At 39.1% G+C, this 19,081-nt stretch overlaps 1 protein-coding gene across 1 annotated transcript; it reads left to right on the top strand.

The window, feature by feature from the left end:
* Positions 1-1,828: 1,828 nt before the first annotated feature.
* Positions 1,829-3,418, top strand: MYB86 (myb domain protein 86). The gene is made up of 2 exons (XM_016350160.3): positions 1,829-2,056; positions 2,144-3,418. Exons 1-2 carry the CDS (start codon positions 1,924-1,926, stop codon positions 3,130-3,132), a joined length of 1,122 nt encoding a protein of 373 aa, XP_016205646.1. The 5' UTR covers positions 1,829-1,923; the 3' UTR covers positions 3,133-3,418.
* Positions 3,419-19,081: the final 15,663 nt, after the last annotated feature.

The following is a 19,081-nucleotide window of genomic DNA, read 5'->3' as shown; positions in this document are numbered from 1 at the left end:
GATTATGACATTATTAACAAGAAAACTGGAAGATGTCAAACATCTGTTTATAAAAAAAAAAATGTATTAAAAAAAAGAAAAGAATCATATTGTGATAAACATTCATAAATGTACATGACGCAATGTTTTGATCAATGATTAAGATTTCCATTGAAATAATCTACTACTTAAAGAAGCTAAATCCTTATTGAAAACTGCTTGCTTCAATATAGTTGCATTATTATGGCACTATGATATGCATATAAACATACAATACAGATGCCGTTAATTTGTATGATTAAGTTTTAAATCAAAGTTGTAGAAGTCCACATTTAATTAAAGGAAAAGGCACGTAATTTTCAGATTGCAAAAATGATGAATCATTTGGATAGTTGGTTGAAATGAGCTTAATAATTAATTAACTTCCTGGATGGCTCGGATGAGATGTGAAGATTAATTTTGTATGTTTATCCAAAGAATGAAACCTTTTCCAAATCATAACGGTTTTGAAAGAAATGATCCCTAGAAGCCAAAAAGAAGAGGAGGTGAATTTTGTAGCAAAAGTTAATCTTTGTCAAGAATAGGAAAAATGGTGTAGAGTTTTGGAAATATAAAGTATTATCATGAAAGGAAACTCAAAAGAAAGAACCTAGAGGAACCTTCTGTTATTATCTTGAATTTATTGCATCATACTTTCTTTGAAACACATTGCCACTCTCAGCCCTTTACTTATCTCCTCCGCAAGAAATTCATTTGTCCCCTCTCTCAAACCTTAATTATTTGATTTCTCTACTTGATAATAATACTAATCATCATCAGCATCATCTTCAAGGCGAACATTGAGACAAGAAGTGTTTGACAGATGAAACATGAACAGAATTAATATATTTTATATCTATTCTAACAGGAAAGACACAAAAATACTAATAAGAAATATAATTTATTTTTTATTATTTTTATTAATTTTTATAATTATATATATTTTTAAATTTTTTTAAAAAAATAAAATAAATTAGATTTATATAATTTATTTTATTTTATTATCAAACAAAATATAAAAATATTAAATTCTGTATCTCTATCTTTTATCTTATTTTCAATATCTTATCTAATTCTTTGAGAAACAAACACAGCCCAAATTCCAATAATCCAAGTTCAATTCGTTCGTTCTTGACCCTCTCTCTTAGTCATCATATAGGAATGGAGCCATATTATGTTACTTCAACATTCATTTTGTCAATTATATTATTCAGTGAAACAACCAACATGTATAATCCGTTAACAAATCACTTCTCTAAAATAGAAAGAAGTATATATATATGATTATATTATATTTCAAAGGATTTGGAACCTTTCAATTTTGAATTTTATTTTAAAGGATAAAGTGTCATCTTTTACTATTTATTTCATAAATAGAATTTGAGAAAATATGAGAAAAAAATTATTTAAGGATGAGAAATCACACTTTACCCTCTAAAATGAAAATTCAAAATTTAGAGAATTAAAATTGATAGTTATATGATCTTACTTTTATACTAGTTTGCAAACAAGTAAGTAAATAATTTCTTTGAAATCAAAGCTTAATAACGATGGATGTAGATAGAGCAGTGTAATTGATTAAAAGGAAGAAGGTAAGGTGGGTGAAAAGTGAAAAGGTTATTTGTAGTAGGGAGGGATGAAAATAAGTAGCAGATATAAATATATTTATAAAGATATAGCTATCAACAAGATTCGATTCACTGTATTGTATGAAGAGGAGGGCATGGAGGGTTTCTTGTGGGACATTCCATGCATATACAAGTCAAAGTATATATGTGTATATATATATCCATTGCATTGAATCAGGGCCGTTGAAATTGTGGAATGTCCCGTGAGTGAGAAAGTGAGATATATAAATTGCATAATAGCAGTGTCCATTCACCCCCCTTCATTCTCTCTCTCCAAATGGGAAGGCACTCTTGCTGCTACAAGCAGAAGCTTCGCAAGGGCCTTTGGTCTCCCGAGGAAGACGAGAAGCTCTTGAATTACATCACTAAGCATGGCCATGGATGTTGGAGCTCCGTTCCCAAACTAGCCGGTATATATCTAATTAATTCATCACATACATACATACATATCATATCATATATGACATTGACATACATACATACATACATACATACAGGTCTGCAAAGGTGCGGGAAGAGCTGCAGATTGAGGTGGATAAATTACCTGCGGCCAGATTTAAAGAGAGGAGCATTCTCTGAGCAGGAAGAGAAGTTGATAATTGAGCTGCATGCGCTTCTTGGTAACAGGTGGTCACAGATTGCTGCACAGTTACCTGGCAGAACTGACAATGAGATCAAGAATCTTTGGAATTCCTGCCTCAAGAAGAAGCTCAGGCTAAGAGGGATTGACCCTAACACTCACCAACCTCTCTCTTCATCCCACAACAACGACAACAAGCAGCACCATCATCAACCATCAACCACCACTGACCACCCAAATTCATCATCCATCGACAACAATCATCCTCAACAGGAATCATCATCACTCTTCCTAGATACACCTACTACTACTACTACTACTACTACTACTTCTTCTTCTCATGATATCGTGGGCTACCTCTCCTTCACCAACAACAACAACAACAACATCTATGGAACAACACCAACCTCTCTTTGCTTCACACCAACCTCCGCCACTACTTCTTCATCTTCAGACCTCAATTCCGCTATGTTCACTTCACTTTTCCCACCACAGATCATGAAGCCTGCCGCTACAACCACTGAACCCCTCAATTGGGAAAGCAGCAGCTTCATTGATAGCACCAGCACCATAGCTTGGGGACAAGAATCCACTGCTCTAGAGGCGGCACAAAAAGTAGATGACATTAATAAGTGGTCTGAATATCTTAACAGCAACATCAACCCCTTCTTCCTCGCCAACAACAACACAATCACACTGCCTTCTCCTTCTATCTACACCACCAACGACGAGATCAAACCAGAAGCTTTCATAAATGTAGATGAATCCAATACCATCGCCTCCTGGCACCAAACCACCACCGGTAGCGCCTCAACCCACCACCAACCACCTTTTCAGCAGCCCTCAGATTTATACACCAAAGATCTCCACACTAGATTTTCACTGGCTTTTGGACAAACCATGTAAAAACTAATGCTATTAAGGCAAGGCGGTGCCCACATTTTCCAATCTCAACAAACCTAGGGTCAGAAAATTTGTCGCCACCTCCATCTGACCCGCAATCTCTGTGTGCTGTAAATCCTTTTCTTTTTTTTTCTTTTTTTTTTTTTAATTTTGTTTCTGATATTGTAAATGTGTCTGATACAAAAGAGGAGAAGAGAGAGAGAGTTATTATTATTATTATTATTATTATGTTACAGCAGTATAATATTATTTGTGATTGATTCAATTATGAAATTAAGGTTATTGTGCAGTCACAGATATTGAAAGCGTTATGTACCTTCAAGTTTCAGTACTACTTAGACTACTACAACTGTTGCTATCAAAGTCACGATGCGTGCGTTTATGTGCAACGAACTCAATACCCCAAAATCCTACCTGTTACTATTATTCTTACTTATTACTTCCATATATATAGTATATACTATGCTGAATTTTCACCCAGAATATAGAATAATACAAAAGAAAAAATCTATAGGATCGACTATAACATAAATCAAGTCAAATTTTTGTATATTTAGTTTTCAAATTCGAAAAATTAGGATAGTAAAATTATTTTTTTTATATAATAAAATTTTTATTTTTTAATTAGTTGAGTACACTCTTAATTAATTTTCTAGTAAAATCAATAAAAAATACAAAGAAGATTATAATGGAGTGAATTTTGTGGGTGGTGATGTAGGTAGTGTTTGTTTTCCAAAATGAGTGGCTATCGGTGTATTCTACGAAGAAAGGTTGTCTTAACTTTTTAGAGAATGGAAGGAGACGAGAGCTGAGATCGCATCCATCAAAAACCACAAAAAGAATATCAAAATTCAAATGGAAGAACATGGCCGGCTATCGTGTCTTTCTCTCCCTTCTTATTTTTATCTTTCAAAACACTTTTAATTTTGTTCTTTTATATGCCACTTCACCTATGTCAAATCAAAATACTTACTTCTAATCAAGGTTCTGAAAATCAGTTGTAACCGGCCGATCAAACCACAAACCAATGACAAATATGATTTGAATAGAAAATAAAATAAAAAAATTAAAAAAAATCAAAATTAGACTTTTAAAAATCGATCAACCAAATCGAATTGGAATTTGGCCAATTTTTTTATTGTCAAAAACGGCACTGTATGGAACTAAGGAATCCTAACCTAACCATTAGTCCATTACTCATCCACAACGCCAAAGCCAAAACGCGCAGCTCCATCCTAGCGCTCTCTTTCACTTCGAGCTTTTCCTTCTTCTTACCGTCATCGAGCTGCTCCTTTGCCGCCGTCGCAACTTCCTTTCTTCTCCATCGTGCAGCTACCGTTTGAGCTTCGAAAGTCGAAATCATCGTCGCCGGTCTCGCCTCCAACCACCGTCACGCAGCCACTGTCCTATCGGTGTCAGCTCTGTTCCACGGCGTCAACCATTATCTTGTCAATTGTCCCCGCCAGCTCTGTTCTGTTCTAGCTTCTAGTCCTAGGAATTTTTTTTAAACAATAATTGTTGAATAATTGTTGTTAGTTAATCTATGAATGTTGCTGTTGTTACTGGTTTGAATCATTATTGAATAGTTTTGAATAATTTTAACTGTTGAGATTATTATTGTTATTACTGTGGTTTATGATTGTTGATGATATTCTTGATTCTATTATGCTTACTCTTATTTTGATGTAGTTTCTATCTTTTTGAACAATATAATCATGTCAGTTTGGCATGTTATTTTTTGTTTTAAATCACTGCTGTTTATTTTAAGTTCAAATGAATAGTGCTCAATTGTAAGTTATGACATTTTTTAATCAATACTAAGTTGAGATTTTGTGCATCTTTCTTGAATTAAAATGGTTGCAGACTTTTATACATATTTTTGTTATATTTTACTTTGTTGAATTACAGTGATAAAAACTCTAAAAGGTTATGATCAGTTGCCTAATCTTATCCTAGATGAAGCTGTAGAGTTTCTAAGAGGTAACTAATAGGTGGATCCAGTTTCTTTATTTATGAATTTAATGATTTATCGTGTATGTACTTATGAAACTTTGACTTTGTTATCATGCTAATGACTTCACTTGTAATGTAACTTTCGCATTATTGCATCTTATAATGAAGTTTGATAAGGGCAAAGAATATGTGCATTTAGTGAAAATTTTTTCATTTATTTTAAATGAAGGAGTAAACACCTAATTTGATTCTTGTCCATTTTTAAATAGGACAAGGCGATCCCTATCAATAAATTACACTCGATTCGGCCCTTGTCTCTGATAAAAGTAAGTCAAGACGGCCCATCCAATATAATTCCTCATCAAAGCTAATAGAAAAGCTTTACATGGCATTCACTTGCTCAGAGTTAAGTGCCATGTTGGCTTCGAGAGAATGGACATGAGTCGATTTGTTTCCCTCCACTTTTCAAAAACGACACCGTTTTTGGATCTACCCAGAAACAAAATCTAATTTTGGTGGGTAATTGCACCCTAAGCCTCTCCTTACTCTCTGGTCTGCGAAATTGGAGACAAACCCTAGAACAAGATGAAGTTGGAAATTAGAGGTGATAATTCGAGTTGCAACATGGACTCAAGTGAGAGCGTTGGGATTCGGAAGAAGAAGAGATGGTTCTCCTCAAAGTGCTATTGTGGGTCTCATGCTATTCAATTCATGTCTGGAACTGAAAACAATCCAGATAGATTATTCTTTCGTTGTCCTTATTTCAATGTATGTTTGCTTTAATAATGTGTTGATTCTAGATAGGTTTAATAATGTTCAGGTTTAATTTTGTACTCACTGTTAGTTTTACAGACTTAATTCATATTGTAGATTACAGAAGTTCATTGCTCATTCTTTGCATGGTTAGATGATTATATTGATTCATTTAATGAGTATGCTGGAAAGACAGTGTTAAAGGAGATATTGTTACAAAAGTAGAATCCGTTTGAAGGACAGAGTGATACAGTGAATGACAAAGTGAAAGAGTTAGAGGATAGGTTGATTGGATTAGAGAATGAATTAGAGTAGTGTAGATTAAAAATTAGTGAAAGTACATGTCTGGATTTTGGATGTGATTTTTTTGCATCATTTCTTGGTGGGGTTGTGATTGCTTGCTTGTTCAGGTTAATTTTGTGAAAAAATTGATGTCCTAACTTTAGTTACTTGGGGTTGTTTGTAACTTAAAGAAGCTAAATAAATCGTCAAAAAACCAAAATAAGTAGCCAAACTACCAAAAGAATAAAACACACTTCTTTAATTCCTATATCATTATCACAACTTCTTCGGAGGCCTGAGTCTTGGAGGCCTAAAGCCTGATATTGGCACAAATTTCAGAAGCCTTGATGCAGTTGTTAAACTTGCAGCAGCTATTGTCTCGGCAGATATTATGTTTTCTGTGGTTCTTGGAGTTGTTGTACCAACTACTAGCTCAGTGCATTGATTCTGTGAGTTGTGAGGCCCAAGTTGTTGAGCTTGTGAGGACTGAGATTTGAACCATAAAGTTAGTCTTGAAGTTGGTATAGGTAGGGGTATATAACATAGAGTTATATGCCAAATAATTTGTTGCTTTTCTCTAAATGTTGTAGGATTATTGTTGAAGTTATATGTTGCAACCTGTTATAAGTGGTGAAAATTGACAAGACAGTGTGTCAACCTAATTGATCTGCATAGAGTATTCATTCTTTAATAATTAAAATAATGAATATACTACTTCCTCAATTTGGGGTGCAGATTGTGACAATGAAATTTCTTCACTCTAAACTTGGGCTGCTATTTCAGGTCTTGTAGACAACTTAGGAAATTTTTTCTTAACTTTTCTTACCTTGATCTATATTCCATAATCTATTTAGGCTTCAAATCATGTATTCCATAGCCTGTTTAGACTTCAAATCAGGCTGAGTAAGTAGCCACTTCACCAATTTTGATATTACCATGCCTATCAACTAGGTTGGAACCATAATTCCTAACACAATTGTACTTATTCACTAGGGTCTTCACTTGATAACTACCTTATGCACTGTTCCAAGAAGTCAGGATCAACTAAGGGCACTACTCGCCTGCACATGCTGCCCTAACCCTCTTCTTTTCATTATTGAGATATACCACATCCTTTCCTTCAAACACAAAATAGTCTTTCAGAGTATTTTTGAAACTCTCCCTTGTAACAAATGTCTGCCCAACCTTAAATTCAACTTCTCCATACTCTGTTTCCTCATTGAATGCATCAAATGCAGTCCTTCTTTCATCATCATCTAATATTAAACTATTAAATGTTTCACTTTCATACTCATATGGCTTCTCATAATCAGAATCTAACTCAACTCCATTTCTATCTTTTGTTGCACCCACCAAATTTTTTTCTAAAGTATTTTCAGGCCCATCACTACTCCCTATGTCAAATGCATCACCCCATCCAAATTCACATTATCTCCTTCATTCTTTTCGGCTCTAAAAACATGTGTCTTACTCCTTCCAGAATACTTCTTTAAATCCTTTTTTTTTTTGCTGTCCTAGGAGAAAGAATTGGGTCACTTTTACTTGGTTCATAATGATCATTTTTTTAACTTGGGCCAATCTTATCTACAATTTTTTTTGCCAGCCTTATCATCTTTCACCTCAGTATTTAGGCTCAGAGTAGCTCTTTTTCTTAGTGCACCCATCCTTCTCTTCTTCTTCAACATCTCATTCTTTCTTTGTTCCTCAATGTCTTCACTATTATCTGCATCTTCATATCCAGGAGGAGGATGCTTGTAAGACTTATCTTCAATTATTTTATATTCATCACCTGAAGATGATGAGTCACTCAGAATAACATTCTCAACTTGCTGCTCATATCCACAACTTCAGGTACACTAAATAGATGATCAAAGTAGATGTGAATTTCATTAGTTTTCTTATTTCTACTCTTGTTATTCCTCATTTCATTTATCTTAGCATCACCCTTCATTACATGCAAACCAGACTCAAAGTTAGGAGCCATGCTATCAAATCAATATGTGGTCTTGTAATTTGTGTGACCAAGCTCTCTCAGTAAAGCTTTCAGATCTAAGAAGTTCACTAAATCAATATCAAGAGGTGGCCATTTTTTCACTTTCTCATTAATATAATCCATTTTACCTTGTGAATTTCTCTTAAAATTTTCTCCATAATGAAAAATAGGAACTACTTCAAACTCATCCATCTGCAAATATGCACATCTAATCAAATTTCACTTTAACACACTAATTATCCAATTATGACAGTGATCTAAACCAATCAAAAGCAACTTTATTTAGGTAACAAATTAATTAGCCAGGTTTAGAACATTATTCACGCAAAAAACAAAACAAAAAACATATTCAATGAACACTCCAACATCAACATGCAATTGAGAAAAAATAGTGAATACTATTAAACTTTGAAACCATAAAATCTTACACCAACTTAGATGGTGACAACAGTTGCCTCCACTCAATGCCGTCAATGACATCGTCAATTGTGTAATTACAGTTGTCGTTTGGGACCTTGTCAGCGCGCGATCTTGTCAGCAACGTACTTAGCACAACCGTCAGGTGCTCCGTCGAACATTTCTTATTTTGGTGAAGAAGAGGACAAGTATTTGGTATTTCTGCAATTAAGGGTTAGGGTTTGGGGGGTTACATGTGACCTTACAACATTTTGTTTCAATAGAGAACCAGAAACTGTGTCATTTTTGGAGAATGGAGGGGGACAAATCGACCCCTGTCCATTCTCCCTAAGCCAACGTGACACTTAACTCTGAGCAACCCTCCACATTAGCACCGGTAAATGCCATGTAAGACTTTTTCGTCAACTTTGATGAGAGGTTATAATGGAAGGGTTACCTTGGCTCACTTTTATCAGGGATAAGGGTCGGGTCGGGTGTAATTTATTGACAGTGGTCACCTTATTCTATTTGAAAATAGATAGGGACCGAATTAAGTGTTTACTCTAAATAATATAGTTAGGAGTATGATTTATCGTTTGTCTTGTTGTCAATAAATTTTTTCATTAGATTTATTATTTCATCACCACATTAAGGTAGATCAATTTTTTGTGTGACAAATTTTTTAAAATTAAGAAAGGGGATATTTACTGATTCATGAGAGTGAGGGCTGAATGAATAATGAGCTATTAACTAGCATATTTTGGTTTTAGTTCTGCGACAACTATGATCAAACTCTATAATGTAAATATCTCAAGACGGTCACTTTACTTAAATGAGAGGTTCATTTAAAATAATTCTGTGTAGAATTAGCACAGAATTTTTTTGTGCTAAAAGCTAAATAATTTTTTGTTGATATTATCGACAGTAGTTTTGTCGATTTTAATTAAAATAAAAATCAACACTTTAGCCGTCTAATCTATTTTATATAATAAATTTACGCCGTCCATCCAGTTTTAAAAAGAAATCTCAATCGTCTAAATTAATCGACAGTAAAAGCTGTCGATATTATAATTATTAAAATAGATAATCAGTCTGTCGATTTTAAAGAAATAAAATTTCACCCACTATTTTGTCGATAATGTAACGATAGAATGAAGGCGCTAGAAGGTTGTTAAAATAATAGATGACATGGTCATCGATTTTAATATTTTATTTTTAATAATTTCTTTTTCATTTTATCGACGACAAGCCGTCGAAAACTATCGACGAAAAATCTGGTCATCAATTTTTAGCGTCGATAATTATCACACTATTTTTTATAGTGTTAACTTAATAGGACAAGGTTTTTGTTATTGTTGTTGTTAATAGAGATAAATATATAATGAAAAATAAAAATAAGTATTTAATATTTAAAAATATAAATTAATATAAAATTTTTTAAAATAATTATTATTTATTTATTAAATTTATTATATATTTTTTAAATGCAAATCCCATTAAAAGAAAATTTTACCAAAAAGTCATGACACATTAATCATTAGGTAGCAGCTTTTCTTCGGTTACGTTATCTTAACCGAACAATTAAAAAACTGAATTGGATCCGGTCCGCAGCTAATTACGAGACAATTATGCAATTACAGTTATTGAATGCCTGTTAATTATAGATTATTACCGAACCCTAAACAAATAAAAAATAGTATCTATTTTTTCCCTCTTCTTATCATCACATACAGTAACCAATAATAGGTGTTTTTATTCGTTGGGTAACAACATGATTTGTGAGTTGAGTTAATTAATGTCCTTAGTGTGGACCTAAAGTCTCTACTTTCTCTAGAAAATGGGTCCCTTGAACGGCATCTACTGACTACTGCATGTACTGATGACGGTGAGGTGAGGTACCAACGTCAACAGAATGAGTGTGTGTTGGTGTGTTTCTCCACTTGAAAATGACGAAAAATTAAAATATCTGAAATATAATATTCTTATTATTAAGATAATATAATATAATATAATATAATATATAATGCTTTCCTACATACATTAAATTGTGGATGACAAGTGATAACGATCTCAAGTCACAACCATAAGTCCATAACCGTAATCTATGTAGGTGTATAACCACAATTTAACTACGTTGATGACAAAACACAAGTATATATAGTTATTGAACTGCATGGAAACCCCCAAACCAAAAATGTTTGCGTAAGCAATCAAGTTAAGTTGGTCTAATAATTAGCTCATTAATCCGTTTAAATAAGTGTCGAAGATTTGAATCCTGTTTTATGGATACAGTAACTCATTAGTCAACTACAAATTTTTAGATAGAACTTTAATTTTATTCACAATAAATTAATTTTTTACCTGTCAAATCGGAAGACACGGTGAAAAAAAAAAAAAAAAAGACTTACATAGAAATATATATATAGGTATACAATTCATATTATATATATATATATATATATATATATATATATATATATATATATATATATATCTCGCAACATATATGCACAAGGTGAATATATATAAACTACAGTTCATATCTGTTCATACCCTGGCCCAATAAATAGGGCCCAGGATCCAAGCAAAGACGCCCAACCCAAAGGGTTGACCCTCCCCCCAGTACCAGCCTTCATCCCAGAAGTCGGTACTGAACACGACCTGTTCCAAAGAAGTCGGATACGAGGGTTAGCTGGCAGATAACACTCATTCGAATGAGTACCTGCCCCTAGAAACCCTCTAACCACTTCATAGAGCCATATCTTAACCTCCCTAAGATATGGGAACGGTTATCCGCCTAAAAAGGTGGCACTACTTCAGCGGTGGTTATTGGTTCACCACTATAAATACACTGACACCATTCAGGTACAAAAAGGTTCCAAGATACTCTCTAACCTGCTCACACTCTTGCTAACTTAGGCATCGGAGTGTCTTTGCAGGTACCACCCCCCATTCTTTCTCACGTACAAGTCGGACGGAGGAGCACCGAGTACCAGGTCCACTCGAAAGCCACCTCCTTCACCCGTTTGGGCCAACCAACGCCATCCGGCCCATTAATCTCCGGTTACCCACCGTAACATTGGCACCGTTGCCGGGGACCCGAGAGATCAACCAGTGATGGCGGATAGATCCCCTGAAGAGAGTCATGTGGAGACAGATTCTGAACAAGAGAATTTGAACACTGGAAACAATGAGGCAGATCAGACCCTCCACCAGGAAGCCAATGATCAACATAGGGAAGGCACCTCCGGAATCAAAAATCCGAAGGTGAACTCCTCGGAGGGGCGCGAATCAGAAAAAGAAGGACCCTCCCACACTAGTGAGCTTATGGGATTAATCCACAGTCGCCTCGAGCAGCTAGAACAGGAGTGGGAACGACAAAAGGAAGCCGAAAAGAACCTAAAAGAGGAGATGGAGCGACGAAAAGAGTTAGAAAGAAAACTCTTAAAATTAGAATCCTCCCTCAAAGGTCGGAATTCCCACGGCGATAGAGAAAATTCTCCCTTAGGAGAGAAAGATCCTTTTAGCGAGGACATAATGAGGGCAAAAGTTCCAAGAAACTTTAGAAGCCCCGATATGGACCTCTACGACGGAACCACCGATCCAAAGCATCATCTGAGCAACTTTAAAAGTCGGATGTATCTGATTGACGCTTCTGACGCTACGCGATGCAAAGCTTTTCCGACAACCTTGTCAAAGGCAGCGATGAAGTGGTTCGACAGCCTCCCTCCGAGGTCAATTACCAGTTTTGAAGACCTCTCAAGAAAGTTCTTGATGAGGTTCTCCATCCAGAAGGACAAAGTAAAGCATGCACCAAGTCTCCTGGGAATAAAACAGGAGGTCGGGGAGTCCTTACGGGCCTATATGGAAAGGTTCAACAAAGCGTGTTTGGAGATTCAAGACCTGCCCACCGAAGCAGTCATCATGGGGCTAGTCAATGGTCTTAGAGAAGGCCCCTTCTCACAGTCCATATCAAAAAGACACCCCGCCTCTTTAAATGATGTACAGGAAAGAGCTGAAAAGTACATCAATATGGAAGAAAACGCTAGGCTAAGAGACCCGAGTTTGCGACCCGGGCACCCTCCCTCAACGAAAGAGAGGGAGAGGGAAGCTAAGAAGAAGGAAGAACTCGGCCTCGATAGGCCAAGAAAATATCACTCTTATACTCCACTGAAAGTTCCTGTAGTGGATGTATACAGAGAAATTTGCAATACCGAAAGGCTGCCTCCTCCCAGGCCCATTAAAAATAAAAGAGGAGGGAGCCGCGGTGATTACTGTGAGTACCATAAAATATATGGGCACTCCACAAACGACTGTTACGACCTTAAAAATGTGATAGAAAAACTGGCCAGAGAAGGTCGGCTTGACAAATATCTCATAGAAAGGTCGGACAGTCATGGAAAAAGAAAGCGAGATGATATGGATAAAAGAGACCCACCACCACAAACTCCGGAGAGACATATCCATATGATCTCAGGAGGGTTTGCGGGAGGGGGACTCACAAAATCCTCTCGTAAAAGACATCTCAAGAGAGTTTACCAGGTCGAAGAGGGATCCTCCGACCTCCCAACCATTTCATTCACAAAGGAAGATGGGCGAGGAATAATCCCTGGGCACGACGACCCAGTGGTAATCACCATGATCCTGGCAAATGCCCATCTACACAGAACACTAGTAGACCAAGGAAGCTCGGCGGACATCCTCTTCAAGCCCGCTTTCGACAAACTAGGATTAGATGAGAAGGAGTTAAGAGCCTACCCCGACACCTTGTACGGGTTAGGCGACACGCCAATAAAGCCACTAGGATTTTTGCCCCTCCACACCACCTTTGGAAAGGGGGAGAAGACAAAGACTCTGAGTATAGACTTTATAGTCATTGACGTGGGGTCGGCCTATAATGCTTTAATCGGCAGAGCTACCCTTAATCGACTCGGAGCGGTGGTATCGACGCCCCACCTTTGCATGAAATTTCCGACCTCAGCAGGGATAGCAACGGTGAGGGGAGATCAGAAGCTAGCAAGGAAATGCTACAATGAAAGCCTAAACCTGAGAGGAAAAGGCAAAGAAGTTCACACAATAGAGCTCGGTGGAGCAAGGATTAAAGAAGAGCTGCGACCCCAGCCCGGGGGAAAAACCGAGGAGATTCAGGTCGGCGAAGAGGAAGGAAAAAACACTCACATAGGAGCCAACCTAAGGGAAACCCTAAGACAAGGGTTGACCAAGCTTCTAAGAGATAATTCCGATCTCTTCGCCTGGAAGGCCTCCGACATGCCTGGGATAGACCCCGAGCTCATGTCCCACAAGCTTTCGGTCTACTCGGGATCTCGACCTGTACAACAACGAAGATGCAAGCTCGGCCCAGAGCGAGCTCTAATAGTAGAGGAGCAAGTACAAGCGCTCCTAGAAGCCGGTTTCATCAGAGAAGTCAAGTATCCAACATGGCTAGCCAATGTAGTGCTAGTCAAAAAACAAAATGGTAAATGGAGAATGTGCGTCGATTACACCGACTTAAATAAGGCATGTCCCAAGGACCCTTATCCACTACCAAGCATTGACGCCCTAGTAGACTCTAGCTCGGGGTATCAATACTTGTCGTTCATGGACGCCTACTCAGGATATAACCAAATCCCGATGTATGAACCAGACCAGGAAAAAACATCATTCATCACGCCCAGAGCTAACTTTTACTACGTGGTCATGCCATTTGGATTGAAAAATGCAGGGGCCACATATCAGAGGCTGATGAATAAGGTGTTTGCCCCTCACTTAGGGAGCTTAATGGAAGCATACGTCGACGATATGCTGGTAAAGACCAAGAAGGAAGTCGACCTCCTATCTGACCTCTCACAAGTCTTTGACACCATAAGGTTGCACGGGATGAGACTAAATCCTGCAAAGTGCGCCTTCGCAGTGGAGGCAGGAAAATTTCTAGGATTCATGCTAACACAAAGAGGGATCGAAGCCAATCCCGACAAGTGTAGAGCTATCCTAGAAATGAAAAGCCCGACTTGTTTGAGAGAGGTCCAACAGCTGAATGGCCGACTAGCAGCTCTCTCCAGATTTTTGGCAGGATCAGCGCTAAGATCCCTTCCACTGTTCTCCCTATTGAGAAAGGGACACCAGTTTGAGTGGACTCCCGAATGCGAGGAGGCGTTCCAGGAGTTCAAAAAGTTTTTGAGCCAACCTCCTATTTTGACCCGACCCATAGCCGGAAAAGACCTCGTCCTATACCTATTCGTGGCAGACAAGGCTGTCTCAGCGGCCTTGATAAGAGAAGACGAGGTTGGTCAACACCCAATCTATTTCATCAGTAAAGTTCTACAGGGCCCTGAGCTAAGGTATCACAAATTAGAAAAGTTTGCCTACTCCTTAGTAATAGCCTCTCGAAGGCTACGGCCTTACTTCCAAGCTCACACAATAAGAGTCCGCACGAACCAACCCATGAAGCAAATCCTCCAAAAGACGGATGTTGCAGGAAGAATGGTTCAATGGGCAATAGAGCTCTCCGAGTTCGACTTGAAGTACGAAACTCGGACGGCGATTAAAGCCCAGTGCCTCGCCGACTTCATTGCAGAATATGCAGGGGATCAAGAGGATAAACCAACTACCTGGGAACTCTACGTGGACGGATCCTCCAATAAAACAGGAAGCGGCGCAAGCATAATATTGGTAGATGAATGGGGAACCCAGATAGAGGTCTCCCTCAAGTTTGAGTTCCCAGCTTCAAATAATCAGGCAGAATATGAAGCCTTGATCGCAGGATTAAAGCTGGCAGAAGAAGTCGGTGCTACCAAGGTAATGGTATACAGTGACTCTCAAGTGGTGACCTCCCAAATAAGTGGAGAATATCAGGCAAAAGACCCAAATATGAAGAAATACTTGGAAAAAACTCTGGAGTACCTCGGGCGTTTTGTAGAAACCGAGGTCACGCACATAACTCGGGACCTAAATAGCAGAGCAGACGCCCTATCCAAGTTAGCAAGTACCAAGCCAGGAGGAAATAACAGAAGCCTGATCCAAGAAACTCTCCAGGAACCTTCAGTGGTAAAAATGGAAGACAAACAAGAAGTCTTTGAAGTGGTCGGATTAAACCTCGGATGGATGAACCCCTTGGTCGAATACCTGAAATTCGACATCCTCCCAAAGGAGGAAAAGGAGGCCAAGAAAATCCGAAGGGAAGCACAACACTATACCTTGGTGAAAAATATTCTCTATAGAAGGGGGATATCAACACCATTGTTAAAATGTGTACCGACCTCAAGAGCCACCGAAGTATTAGAGGAGGTACACAGTGGAATCTGCGGGAACCATCTTGGAGCGAGGTAATTAGCCAGAAAGGTGATTCGAGCTGGATTCTACTGGCCAACCTTGCAGAAAGATGCCACAGACTTTGTGAAAAAATGCCAACCGTGTCAAATGCATGCAAATTTTCACGTGGCCCCCCCAGAGGAGCTCATCAGTGTCACCTCCCCATGGCCCTTTGCAAAATGGGGAATGGATTTGTTAGGTCTTTTTCCCCAGGCGCCAGGACAAGTCAAATACCTAATAGTGGGAATAGATTATTTCACAAAGTGGATAGAAGCAGAACCACTGGCCACCATCACTGCACAAAGAAGTCGGAGGTTCCTCTACAAAAATATAATCACAAGGTATGGGATACCTTATTCCATTACCACAGATAACGGAACCCAGTTCACCGACTCCACCTTTAGAAGCCTAGTAGCCAGTATGAACATCAAACACCAGTTCACCTCGGTGGAACACCCACAAGCCAATGGGCAAGCCGAAGCAGCCAACAAAGTCATACTGGCAGGACTGAAGAAAAGATTACAAGATGCGAAAGGAGCTTGGGCTGAAGAGCTCCAACAAGTACTATGGGCTTACAGAACAACCCCCCAATCCGCCACTGGAGAAACACCCTTCCGACTAGTTTACGGTGTAGAAGCCATGATCCCAATAGAGGTCAATGAGCAAAGCCCAAGAGTGATTTTCCACGACGAGATCAGGAACATACAGGGGCACAAAGAGGAGCTCGACTTACTCCCCGAAATTCGAGAAGAAGCCCAGATAAGAGAAGCAGCGTTGAAGCAAAGGATGACCGCGAGATACAACAAAAAGGTCATTCGAAGGAATTTCACCCCAGATGACTTGGTCCTAATCCGAAACGATATTGGAGTCAACAAATCAGGGGAAGGAAAGCTCGCTGCTAATTGGAAAGGACCATACAAGATCAACGAGGTCTTAGGAAAGGGCTATTATAAGGTAACCGACTTCGACGGCAACGAGTTACCAAGATCATGGCATGCTTGTAATATGAAAAGGTACTACAGCTAAAAGCGAACCCTACTCCCTGATGTACTCTTTTCCCAATTTCATGATTTTTTCCCAAAATCAAAGGGTTTTTTCTGAAAAGGGTTTTTAACAAGGCATCATAGTAGGGGCTAAGGGAAAATAAATAGAAGCCCTTAGTAGCAATAATGTACCTCCTCAATTAATAAAGATCTCTTTCATCTTAAATATCTCTTTTAAATTCCCTTTTTATTCCCTTTCTACGAAACGCGCCGATTTAAAATCGACAAAACGTAAAAATCCCATGAACCGACCTAGATGGTCGTCAGGATAAAACGACGAGGTACAAGTCGGCGTAAAGAGGCTATAGAAGTCGATCATGGTAAACTCGGGAGCCGTCCGACTCATAAGTCGGAATGCGAAACCGAGTAAAATTAAAATGAATCGCAAAAGTAGCCTAAGTCACGAAAAACTCAATAAAACAAAATTGAGTACTAGGAATAACAAAAAGAGATAGGAACAAACTAAGAAAAAGGTTGTAAGGCTACCTTAAGGATCAAAGAGATTCAGAAAAGCAGGCAAGCCCCAAAGAAAAGGTTTTTTCCAGAAAAGATCAAAGAGTCAAAAGAGCCACGAACAGAAAAGCAAGCGCGCATAAGGTAACCCAAAACCCTTATCCAAAAAGGGCATTTATTTAAAACGCTAAATTAAACCCTTATTAAAAAAGGGGGGCATCTTAAATTGTTTTGTTTACGGCCTTAAAAGGCCAAAAATTGTTCAAACATCAACAAATAAATATAAGAAGTTTAAAAAGGGGGATCCACAGGCCGGACCCCCAATAGCCAAATCACTTCTTTGCAAGAGGAGTAGAAGGATCACCACCACCAGGACCAGGAGTTGGAGAGAAAGTCGGAGGAGCAGCAGAAGAACTCGGAGCGTCCTTAGAGCGAGGAGGGGACTCTATGATCCTCTGCCCCCGAGTCTTCAAATCAGACTCGGACTCCACCACGGGGACAGGAGGATCCACGATGGCACCATCAATAACAACCTTATCAGGGTCCAAAGGAGAAAGGTCCAAGTCAGGAGCAATAACTCCGACTTGCTCCTTGAAAACCCTCCAAGCCTCATCAGCACCATCCGCAATAGAGTCCTCCAACTCGGTATAGGCCTTCCGAGCATTCAGCAAGTCATTCTTTACAGACACAAGATCAGCAAATAAACTGTTGTAGCTGGCTTGCGCTGCTTTCCTCAAATCCACCTCCATGTTGCATTGGGCTTGCAACTTCTGCTCCTTCTCCCGGAGGCTGTCCCTCTCCTCCTTCAGCTTGGCGACTTTCCCCTCCAACTCCCTCTCATGCTCCTGATATATGCGAAGCCTACCCTCCAGCTCCTCGACCCTCGAGGTCGTCCCTAAAGAGCTGATAGGAGTCTTCTCAAATATATCCAAGAGTTTGCCACAAACCCCCGCCGTCTTGAGACTCTCCTCAACCACAGTGGTGAGGTAGTGCCGAACAGAAACATCATCCATACTCATACGAGCATGAGGATAGATGTTCTTTCGGACGAACGCAAGAGCGTCCGCCTCACCAGAAGCGCCAGACTCTAAGGTCTTGCGCTTCTTCGGCTCTGGTTCAGGAGCAGGTCGGACAGAAGGGGGTGGCAGAGAGGAAGCAGAGGAAGAAATTACAATAGGTTGGGAAGGAGTCCCAACGTTCCGAGGAGGAGGAGAAGGAGAGACAATCACCCTAGCACCACCAGGTCTGGCACGAGACTTCGCCTTGGCTTCCTGAACCCTCTGGAAAGACTCTTGAGCGTTTTTCTTTGCCATCTCTGCAAAAACAAATGGATAGCTAAAAGTCAGACAAGTCGGTAAAAGAAATCGCAAGTCGGAAATAAGTGAGAAACGCAAAAAAGCTACCTAGTTGTGACTGGACAAAGGCCGGCGACCCCTGGAGAAATTTTTTAGTATCCAAGTATGGGGCCCTCCCCCACACTTCTCGGAGGAACCCCACAATGGCCGCCTCCACCTCATCCAGGTCGTCAAGACCATATTTTTCACAAGGGGAGGCCTCCAACCAGTATAAAGGAAAGCGGGGGGAAGAATTGTCATCCAGGAAAAAGGGGTGGTGACCCTCTACTGCTTGAACTTTGAAAAAATAGTTTTTGAAATCGTGAAAGGATTCGTCAAAAAGGGTAAAAAGCCTCCGACCTTGAATGGCCCGGAAGGACACCCACTGTTGCTTATTATTTAACCCACTAAAGGGCTTGGTCATATGGAAGAGATAG

This window comes from Arachis ipaensis, chromosome B6 (assembly GCF_059453495.1).
Source record: "Arachis ipaensis isolate K30076 ecotype BB chromosome B6, ASM5945349v1, whole genome shotgun sequence".
Lineage (NCBI taxonomy): Eukaryota > Viridiplantae > Streptophyta > Magnoliopsida > Fabales > Fabaceae > Arachis > Arachis ipaensis.
This window is presented reverse-complemented; position numbering and strand designations above follow the sequence as displayed.